Consider the following 11,458-nt stretch of genomic DNA (forward strand, 5'->3'; position numbering starts at 1 on the left):
AAGTAATTCATTTTATTTTTGTGCGTTGAAGCACGAGATTGCAATGTTGAATCCCGATGTGGATTTATACATGAGGAAAAGTTTTGTGCTTGTGCTTGATAACCATTCCCGTTCTTGAAAATCGACCTCTTAGGGTTGATGCATAACTTAGCGCCACTTAGAGCAACCCTAAGGGGTAACACGAACCCCTTAGGGTTTAGTGGCCATACTCTTCTTATTAGAGTACTCTGTCTAGCCCCACTTCTTCATTCATAGGTAACATCCTCGGCGCTCAGTATACACAAAAAAATGTATAAAATACCGGTATTAAGTAAACAAATATTGGTTTATTTATTTATTTATATATATATATATATATATATATATATAAAGTCGCTTTATAACGCACTCTGGCGTTCTACGACACCCAAACGCCACATATGCCTGTCTTCCCAGAGGTTATCGGGCAACTGACACCGCAACATCTCTTCGTCAACGCCCTGCCGCCAACCCTTTACGGGACGTCCCCGTCGCCTCTTCCCAGGTGGTACCCAATCCAAAACTTGTTTGGGCAACCTCTCCTCCGACATTCTTTGCACATGTCCATACCAGCATAACTGCCTGGACATGACGTCGTGCACGATATCTTTCTCAACCTTCATCACCTGGCGAATTCTCTCATTACGGACACGGTCCCGTCTCGAAATGCCGGCAGATCGCCGCCAAAAATCCATTTCAGTTGCCCTCAACATTTCTTGCGTTCTTTTCGTCAAAGGCCACACTTCACTACCATAGAGCACGATACTTTTAACGATGGCGTCATATATCCGGTGCTTGTTTGCCTTTGAGATGCTCTGATCCCAGAGCACCCCGTTCAGCATCGCGATGGCTCTCCTGCCCTGGATGATCCTGTCCTTAATTGCTCTATCCATCCTTCCATCCTGATCGAGCCAAACACCGAGATACTTATACTCGTCACACTCTTCGATGCGCCGTCCATCCTCAAGCTCTATGCTTTGCCGTTGATGCGCTGCTCCCACGACCAGCTTCTCTGTCTTGGACACACTAACGTCCATGCCCCATTTCCGATATTCTTCGACCAACTTCCGCGTCATGTAATCTGCATCTTCCTCATCTTGAGCTACAACGATCTGGTCATCGGCAAAGCATAGAGTATAAAGGGTCTGCCCATCAACGAGTGGAACGCCCATTCCCGCAACCTTATTTTTCCATTCCTTTAACACGTGCTCTAGGTAAACCTTAAATAGTGTTGGTGACAAACAACAGCCTTGTTTTAGCCCTTTTGTGACGAAAAAACCTCCGGACAACTCTCCACGACATTTAATTTTTGCTATCGTCCCGTTATAAAATGATATAATTGCCCCCACAAGTCCTTTGCTAAAACCCCTTTTTTCCAAGGCTTCCCAAAGCTTCACTAACGGCACGCTGTCATAAGCTTTCTGAAGATCCACAAACACCAAGTGCAGCTCCTGGCTGACCGCCCTTTTCTTCTCGATGACCTGGGTAATGGTGAACAAATGGTCGACGGTAGACCTACCGGCTCTAAAACCAGCCTGTTCTTCGGCTTCCTGGCCGCTCCAAACCTCTTCGACCTTTGCCTTGAGAATTTTACCGTAGACCTTGCTCAAGGTTCCTGTGACCGATATACCTCTGTAGTTGTCGCAATCTTGCTTACTACCTTTCTTATGACTGGGAGTAATCCAAGATTCCTTCCAGTCCTTTGGTATTTCGGAACCATGCAAACAGTCTTGCATGAGTTTCCTCAGATGTTCAAATAGTTTACCGGTGCCACATTTTATCAACTCCGCCGGTATACCCCCAGGTCCAGGAGCTCTGCGAGTTTTCAACTCCCTCACAGCCTTCACTACATCTTGGAGCTGGATCTCCACGTTGGAATCTTCTTTAGTGCTCATGACTCCGCCTTGAAACTCGGGTCGCCTCTCCGTTAATAAATCTTTAAAATAGTCCTCCATCTTGTCAATTGGTATCGGAGATATGATGTCGCGCATTTTATTCCGTCGCAACCCTTTGATCACTTTCCAGCCTTCCGTACTTTTCCGGCCTCCAAGGTAGGTATTTATCTTCATACAGCTTTCTTCCCAAGCCTCATTCTTCTTCCGAGTGATTACCCGACGGACTCTTGCTTGAGCCTGTCTGTACATGATTTTATCATCCAACTTTTGGGAAGAGAGAAACTGATGATACCTATTCCTTTTCACATTTATTTCCTCCTCTACCTCCGCATCCCACCAGTACGGTTTTCTGTTATCATTTTTTTGATCAGAAACCCCCAGGGCCTCCGCTGCCGCCGAGTGAACGCAATTCTTAATAAATTCATACCGCTCTTCCGTACTGCCATCGCACGCATCTCCTAACTTTTCATCCAGGCGCTTTGCGTACAGAGCCTTGACACTCGGGTGCTTTAGGCTATCGATGTTATACTGAACTTGATGTACGCGTTGTCGCTCCGGTTGTTGATTGTCGCTTTGATCGTTCTGCGACACACGAGCGGGAAAGGCTACATCCGCTCTGAGGAAATAGTGGTCACTACCGCAGGAGAGTCCTCTACATACCCTCACCTGCTGGATCTTCAGGTTTGTTACCTGTTTAACGAGCACGTAGTCAATGATGGATCTTAAGCCGCGGGTAGGTTGGACCCAAGTATATTTGTGAATATCCTTGTGTTGGTAGAACCCGTTCAATACTTTTAATTCCCTCTGCTCGCAAACGTCGATAATGCGGCTTCCGTTGTCGTTCACCGTAACTTCACCAAACGGGCCAACGATTTTACTGTTCACCCGGGATCCCGTTCTTCCATTTAGATCTCCCAACACAAGGACTTCTCTCCCAGGTCCTACCTTCACTACCTCTTCGTCCAGTTCTTCAAAAAACTGATCCTTAAGTGCGATGGTAGCATCATCATTGACCCCGTATACCCCCAAAACAGTGACTCTGTGACCGTGCATAGTTAGGTTCATCTTAATCATGCGAGCGTTGATGGCTTCCCAGTTCTTAATATTTTTTCGAAATTTTTTGCGGATCAGAATTGCGACACCCTGTTGTGCACGCTGATGTTTCGGCACTCCACTGTAGAATAAATCATAGTCCCCAAGGCTCTCTGATCCGTGGCCTTTTTTCTTCGTTTCCGTTATAACCGCCACGTCGATCCCGTTGTTCTTTATCTCCGATACCACTTCCGTCAGTTTCTTGGAAATGCCTTGCACATTCCAAGTACCAAAAGCGAGTGTCGTTTTCCGTAATCTAAGTCGAAGAGTCCGTTTATTTCCATGATTACCGAGGCATATGTTATTGGGTTTTTTGACATTGCACATTTTTTCCGAGGATCGGGGAGTCAGCCCGATGCCCCAACCCCCAACCTGGAGGACCAGGGGTTTGATTTCGGAGTTACCTCTCCTAGACAGGTTGCTTCCACCACAGCTAAGAGCCCTGTCTACCCACCCCCTTTGAGGCAGGGGCTACCAGCTGGGGTCCGCAGGATTGCTAAACCTGTGACATTACAGTCCCCCATACGGACTTTATTTATTTATAACAATACATATTTATGATTATTTATAACTTTAGCTGCAGTTTTAGGCAGCGGCAATCTCACAAATGGGCAATACTGAGTTCCATCCATATAAGTGCACGTGGGACAATCAAAATTCAAAGTGACGAACTGTCTTGCCTAATTAATCGATTATTTATTATAGATTCGAGTGGCAGATATGCATTTTTACCAACTTGCAACAATTTCCATCGGTTTAAGAAGTCTCAAATTGCACTGGCGATAGGTTGCACTTATTCCTGCGGGCCGATTATTGAAACTGAGAGACAAAGCTATAGACAAAGACGACAAAAGGGATTTGGAGGGATCCTATTGGTGGAAGCGGGTGGTGGCAATGAACACAGGAGGTAGGTAATGGACTAACTAACGGCAACCCACCGAAGACCCAACAGTTAGTCCATCATTTTCTTCCTGAGTCTACAGGAACCAAACACGTCAACCAATAGGATCGCTCCATAATCCCTACGTCTTCTTAGTCGATCGCTTTGTCTATCAGTTTCAATAATCGGCCCGCTGATCAGTAATCAATATGCGAAGATCTCTCGGGGCACGACGTCAACGAGGACGTCATCCTTATGGACGTTGGCGAAGCTCCGAGGATGGAAATCCGAAGCATCCATTTGCCTCGTGTGAGAGTGTGGTCTCACTTCGTACTTGTGCAGCAGAGAGCCAATCAAAGCCGACGCTATCAGGAGAGCAACGTTACCACCTGTTTGATATTAAAACAAGAATTCACAAATCAATTTGATGCAACACTGGAAAAAAAACACACTGGATCTAGAGTCCAGAAGAGTCCTAGAGATCGAAGAAGGTCCTTGACTGGGTTCCTCCTGGAAGAAGACGCAGAGGGCGCCCAATGAAAGGGAAAGGAGAAGGAGAAAGGAAAGGAAAGGGAAGGAAAAGGAGAAAAGGAGAAGAAGGGAAGGGATTGAAGCGGAAATGTTAAGGTGCTCAATCCCCCAAGATTTGTGGTTTGAAAGAGAGCAGTGGAGGTTAGGAGTCGTAGAGCGCGAGGGAGTGCTGTAAAGCGACTTATACAGGGTGTCCCAAAAGTCCCTTCCACCCCCTCTAAAATTTTACCTAATTAATATTTTGAAACGAAACTTTGGGGATGTTCATCGATCAATGTTAGCTACTTTTGGGGCCCCCCAAAATTTTCGGGCCCCCCCGTGGGGAGGGGCTGCGGACCCCAACTTTTTTTTTTCAAATAGCAACCCCTATCTTGTGATACCTCATTCGAAAGAGCATAAAAAACTAAGAATTTTGGCGCAAACCGCAGATCAATATCTTAATTTTTGACCGAGTTATGATAGGTCAAAGGTCAAATTTGACCTATTTTCAAAAAATCATAACTCCGGTTCAAATTATCGTAATGAAAAAAATAAAACGGGAAAATTTACCAAATTGTAAGCACTTTTAAGTAAAAATCACAAACATTACTTCAAACTAATTTTAAGGGGGGTTTCGGACCCCCAAAGACGTCAATTCAAAGGTCATTCAATTTTCCCGCGAAATAAGCCAATTTCCCCCAGATTTGCCTCCACATTAGTTCAGTAAGGTCAAAATCAGTTCAATATTACGTTGGCAAGTCCCCAAATTTCGGGAAAAGTTAAAAAAAAAACGAAACTTAAGGTGATTAAATTTGACCGTTTAATTTTTATTTTTTAAACTTTTCCCGAAATTTGGGGACTTGCCAACGTAATATTGAACTGATTTTGACCTTACTGAACTAATGTGGAGGCAAATCTGGGGGAAATTGACTTATTTCGCGGGAAAATTGAATGACCTTTGAATTGACGTCTTTGGGGGTCCGAAACCCCCCTTAAAATTAGTTTGAAGTAATGTTTATGATTTTTACTTAAAAGCGCTTACAATTTGGTAAATTTTCCCGCTTTATTTTTTTCATTACGATAATTTGAACCGGAGTTATGATTTTTTGAAAATAGGTCAAATTTGACCTTTGACCTATCATAACTCGGTCAAAAATTAAGATATTGATCTGCGGTTTGCGCCAAAATTCTTAGTTTTTTATGCTCTTTCGAATGAGGTATCACAAGATAGGGGTTGCTATTTGAAAAAAAAAAGTTGGGGTCCGCAGCCCCTCCCCACGGGGGGGCCCGAAAATTTTGGGGGGCCCCAAAAGTAGCTAACATTGATCGATGAACATCCCCAAAGTTTCGTTTCAAAATATTAATTAGGTAAAATTTTAGAAGGGGTGGAAGGGACTTTTGGGACACCCTGTATGTATGTATGTATCTAGAGTCCAGACTCTTAAAAACATCGACAAGAAAAAATACTCTTGATTCGATCAGATTTAAGCTTAAATCAAGAACCAAGCCTCTTAATTTGAGCGGATCTCCTTTTGATTTCAGCTTAAATCTGATTGTATCAAGAGTATTTTTTCTTGTCAATGTTTTCATGAGTCTGGACTCTAGATCCAATGTTTTTTTTTTCCCAGTGAATAATATACTTGATTGAATGGAACGAAGGAAACGAGACATGTACCTTCACCAAGAGACTTGAAAAACCATCCAAATGTAATCGTTCGGGTTTCCTAACAAATAAAAAGCTTTAAAAAAAAGAATCATCACCTAACGTTCATAAGGAGACCATAGATGTGGTTTTCCATGCACATTTTGAATGAAATTGAACTGATAGATTTTAATCTATGGCTGTACACAGATTTGGGGGACGCCGGACGGACGGACACAAATTTTCAAATATGATTATATTGACTCCATGGACATTAAAACGCCTAGAAATGATGAAATTTCCATATTTATTTCTTAGACGATGCCAATACTTCCTCCACCCGCGAGGGGATGCGAGATATGCGCCATTGGGTGTTGCTAAGATCCATACAGAAAAAAAGGAGGTGTTTGCATTTCGGGCATCTTGGAATTCTTTTGATGACGTAGGTCGGTACCGCGACTTTTATCACCGATTTTCTTGGAAATGGTGTAGTTTATGGAAAAAATGCATTCTATTTAAAATGTTTGAAATTATATCATGAGTTGATTTAAGCAAAAACATCGGACGTTATGGTCCGTTTTTCATACTTCGGATTCCGGATTTTGCTGACGAGGTTGTACCGACCTACGTCACAGGGTACACAATCCTCGAGATGCAAACACCTCCTTTTTTTTCTCTATGGCTAAGATCTATCAAGCTGAAATGCTGCATTATGTATTGTCAGCCGAATGAACCTCGATGATCTTACCTGGACATTTTCGGGGTCCTTTACCGAAGGTGAGAAAAGCATCCACTGATTTACTGTCTCTGCTTTTCGGGCTGAAGCGGTCCGGGTCGAACACATCCGGGTTCTCGAAGCATTCCGGATCTCGGTGGATGGAGTAAGGGTCGACGATAATAAGCTCGCCTTTCTTGAAAGAGTAGTTGGTGCCGGCCGGCGTGAAGTCCTCCGTACACACTCGCGATATTACTGGGATACTCGGGTACAGACGTGACGATTCTGAGATCGCACAAATTTGAAATTAGTAAAAAAAGGAAGAAATAGACTAATGAAGACGTCGCATGAGTGAGGAATTTGCGATTTGACTGTTGAATTTTATGTAAAAGTTCGCGAGAAACACGATGGTGCCACTGGTTGTCTCTGAAATCAACTTCCAAGCTCAAAAAAAGCTCACAAATTGAGGCCAAAATGGAGGCGATATCCCACGCTATCCTGAGAGTCCACCTCTACATCAAAACAAACTCTCCATGCAAAGATAGGGAGCAAATACATTGACAGAGCTGCCACTTTATTTGGGGACTCCAAATCTGGAAACACGGCATCACTGCTAATGTATTTGCTCCCTAATCTTTGCATGGAGACTTTGTGTTGATGTAGAAGTGGACTCTCAGGATAGCGTGGGATATCCTCTCCATTTTGACCTCAACTTGAGAGCTTTTTTTGAGCTTGAGAGATGATTTCAGAGAAAACCAGTGGCACTATTGTGTTTCTCGCAAACTTTTACATAAGAATCAACAGTCAAATCGCAAATTCCTCACACATGCGACATCTCCATTATGAGTTTGGAAGAAATCGTGATGTAATCCCCCCAAACTTTTGAAGGAAACTGAGAGAAAACCCTTAACGTAACTTGTTTCTCAACTCTTTACTTAACTCGTTACTTTTCCTAACTTTGAAGTTATGCATAGTGTTTGATGCAATGCGTGAAGTATTCATGCAGTCTTGTAGGCGCTATATGTGTTACATGCCGACCGCTACGCCGATGGCTTCTCCTTTTCATCTCAAGTCCTCGTCATCATTGCCCTCTGCGCCGCGCCGTTCCAGGCCAAATTGCGTGTTTGGTTTCTCGCTTAACTCGACTAATTAAAAGTGCTGTCTCTTGCATCACCGAAAGGCGACAAAATTAGAACCTCACTACACTCTCTGGAAATGAGAAATTTGTCGCCTTTTCTCGTTTGTAATTTTTTTTCTGAATACAATTTTTTTCATACCTACATTTAAAAAATTGCAAAATTTACCGCCCCCTTTTGCCGCCATGGGCCGCGGCCCATGTGGCTACCCCATAAATCCGACCCTGACTACGAGGAAACGATTATTAAGTTTTGGACTCACCGTGTAGACACTGGTTGAGGAAGTGAAGATCGCGAACAACCTCGTATGTGAATTCTGTAGTGTTGTGTTTTTCCATGACCTCCTCCACTTCTCGTCTTATTCGCTCCTGATATTCCGGGTTGAGGGACAAAAGGTGGATGGTAAAACTCACCATAATGTCGACTATTGCAACACTGATTTTACCTCCCAGCAGAAAAGACAAACCGAGACTGAGCATTTCATTTGTGACGTCCGTCTCTATAAATTTTAAAAACAATAATTACTAAAAACGTTTCTTTAAGTGTTTATTTTACTTGTACATGATCAATTTTTAATCATTGTTACATCTAAATGAATCACATTGTATATAGTACCTATATATATTGTAAATAGTTAGGGATGGTCTCCTGACCGACCCACCCACTGAATATTGTATAATAATAATTATAACTAGCACAATTAGGATTAATACTTTTGTAGTCGCCTATTTTATCAATAAAGAAAGAAAAAAAAATAAATAAATTTTAAATACTTGGTCTTGGAATTCATGTGTTTGAAGAGGAAGCTAGGAAACAATTTAGTAGAAAGCCCATTTCCTCAGTCTCTTAAAATGTTAGCAAATTTCGTTGCTATCTCTTACAAAATTACAGATTTTTACACGGTTAAAAGGGCTTCTTGCAAACTAGAAAAGCATCCAGTATTTCGTAGAAACTTCCAAGTGACAGCGCGCGTAAATCACATCGAGCGCAACAGGTATGCCTTGAATCTACTTTTTAAAGCACAATTTGCCTGATGCCTTTTGTGAATTTTTGAATTTATCGCGTCCTTGGACTTTTTTTTATAATCAAAAGCAAAATAATTTTTGCGTAGAGAAAAATGTAAGTGGGAATCAAACCTGAATGAGAAAATATCTCGCATATTTTGCGAACTTTCAAAACTTAAAGATCCCACAGGTTTAGACAGGGCAGATGTTCTCGCAAGTTGTTTTCTGCAACGATTATAGATAACTGGCTTCTAGCCGCTGTAAATTAAGTGAAAAGACGTGATGGACTATGCTGATTAAGTATGCGTTTAAAGACGGATTTCAAATCCTTCTGATGCACTCAGCAAAGTGTGTTTGTTCGATTTTACCTAACAAACGGTGAAATAGACTCGTTTTAAATTATTCTCGTTTCTTTCCGAATACTTATCGTACCGTATTTGTCCTCAGAGCCTCAAAGATATTTTATTGCGAACCTCAGTAGCTCAAAATGTCTGTAACCTTAGAACAACATCCAGACTTAGCTGATTTTTCGTTTTACGTCATTCTTGAGCTGAAAAAGTTCGACAATAATTGCACGTTTCCAAACCTGAATCCAGTTTTCCATCTTGGTCTTGTTCTTTGAGCTTGATGAGGAGATCGATGAGGTCATTTCTTTGGGCACCAGTCTGATTTCTCTGCTTTATCTGCCTCTGTAGCAAACTCCTCATAGACTCAATGTGCTTTTGAGTAATAAACTTCAACGACTCCAAAGTTGGTATTCCTTGGAGGTGCATCTGGGAAAATACGGCCAGCAGTCTGCCCCACCCTGGCTCAACCAAACTTTTGAGGAATTTACGAAATTCTCCTTCCTCTACATACGAGTTGTCGTCCAAAGCAAGAAAGCTGTTGGAAATGATGTCTTGGAAAAAGATCCCTGCCACCTGAAAATAATGAGAGCAGGGTCTTGTGTATAGTTCTCTCAGGAAAAATTATTACTATGCTCTACAAAAAGCTAATACATACATTTTTGCGAGATGAGCCAGTTAAGTTCGAAATAAAGAAACTATTGAATTGTGATAATGCAAACCTCTTTGATGTTGATAGGCTTTCCTTGGAGGCGTGTTTCCTCAACATGGGTCCACGTAAGAGTGATCTGGTTCTTGATATCGGCGAATCTCTCACCGCTGAACCTCGTTGTCACGAACATAGGCGAGAGCGCATTTCGTTGGGCTTTCCAGACGTTTTTGTCAGGAGATTGGCTCAACGTGTGGGGTGTGATCGTATCGTTGTGGGATACCGCAAACCCCGTTTTGAACGCTTCGTCGAAGTTTTTCGCAAATATCTGAAAAATAATACTGATGAAAAAAATTCTCAATTTCTCGGAGAAAACTGTCATAAAGATGAGAAGCTGCTATTGGAATACGACGTAATTTTCAGATTTTGATTTCAGGAAACAAAGTCTAATACGCGCATCACTAATTTTTGCGACGACGGCTAGTAATAATTGCAGTAAGAACACTGGGGAAAAAAACACATTTGATCTAGAGTCCAGACTCTTGAGAACATTGACAAGAAAAAACACTCTTGATTCGATCAGATTTTTTCTTAAATCAAAAGGAAATCCGCTCAAATTAAGAGGCTTGGTTCTTGATTTAAGCAAAAATCCGATTGAATCAAGAGTATTTTTTCTTGTCGATGTTTTTAAGAGTCTGGACTCTAGATCCAATGTGTTTTTTTTCCAGTGAATTAATTCTCGATGATTTGAGTGCATGGGTTTGCTACTTTTTTGGGCCCTGGAGAGCTCCGTGACCACCTAAATATAACAGATACGCCAATTTCCTCCTTATCCATGTACTCTAAGAGTCAATCTAACCTGTTTGATAAGTGCTGGTTTCCGAAGCAGAACGACAGGCATGGTGGCGATGAAGAATGCGACGAGGTCTTTGTCTTTATTCTCCTGGTAGATGCGATCCAGGGGGACGACAGTTGCGGAGTTGGTGCCGACGCCCCAGAAGTACTTGTGCCCGATGAGGAAGCTCGGGGTCAGGAAAGGGATGTTCGACTTGCGCCATTGGGCCACGCGCCGCGAGTAGACCACATAGTTGAGCACCAAGCACAGGGATCCCACCAGCAGGGGCGCGTAAAGCAGGGCCGGCGAATAGGACAGTGGCTCTAAGACATCCATCCTGTGATATTGTTACAGGGCTGGAGGCACGCGTGAAAGACTTTAGAGGGGCTGTATAGAACGCACTGGGGGAAAAAAAAAAAAAAACAAAAAAAAAAAAAAAAAAAAAACACATTTGATCTAGAGTCCAGACTCTTGAGAACATTGACAAGAAAAAATACTCTTGATTCAATCAGATTTAAGCTAAAATCAAAAGGAAATCCGCTCAAATTAAGAGGCTGGGTTCTTGATTTAAGCTTAAATCTGATTGAATCAAGAGTGTTTTTCTTGTCGATGTTTTTAAGAGTCTGGACTATATCCAATGTGTTTTTTTTTTTTTTTTTCCAGTGCGAGAAACGGGAGAGCGGAGAGATAGAAGTGGGAAATCAAAAGATGGGGAACGACGCTGGTGCCCTCAACCAG

The 11,458-nt window shown here is 42.3% G+C and overlaps 1 protein-coding gene across 1 annotated transcript; it reads right to left on the reverse strand.

Moving 5' to 3' along the window:
* Nucleotides 1–3,679: 3,679 nt before the first annotated feature.
* LOC109040519 (cytochrome P450 6k1) lies at nt 3,680–11,113 on the reverse strand. Its single transcript, XM_019056505.2, has 6 exons — nt 10,745–11,113; nt 9,959–10,213; nt 9,479–9,812; nt 8,151–8,387; nt 6,786–7,037; nt 3,680–4,274 (listed from the first exon to the last, which is right to left on the reverse strand). Exons 1-6 carry the CDS (start codon nt 11,054–11,056, stop codon nt 4,090–4,092), a joined length of 1,575 nt encoding a protein of 524 aa, XP_018912050.2. The 5' UTR covers nt 11,057–11,113; the 3' UTR covers nt 3,680–4,089.
* Between the last annotated feature and the right edge of the window lie 345 nt (nt 11,114–11,458).

This window comes from Bemisia tabaci, chromosome 7 (assembly GCF_918797505.1).
Source record: "Bemisia tabaci chromosome 7, PGI_BMITA_v3".
Taxonomy (NCBI): Eukaryota; Metazoa; Arthropoda; class Insecta; order Hemiptera; family Aleyrodidae; genus Bemisia; species Bemisia tabaci.

Coding starts and splice junctions, on each gene's coding strand:
- LOC109040519 (XM_019056505.2), bottom strand. CDS start 11,056: ATGGATGTCTTAGAGCCACTGTCCTATTCGCCGGCCCTGCTTTACGCG. Junction 9,813..9,958: donor AGCCTATCAACATCAAAGAG/GTTTGCATTATC, acceptor CATTATTTTCAG/GTGGCAGGGATCTTTTTCCA. Junction 8,388..9,478: donor AGATGGAAAACTGGATTCAG/GTTTGGAAACGT, acceptor TAAAATTTATAG/AGACGGACGTCACAAATGAA.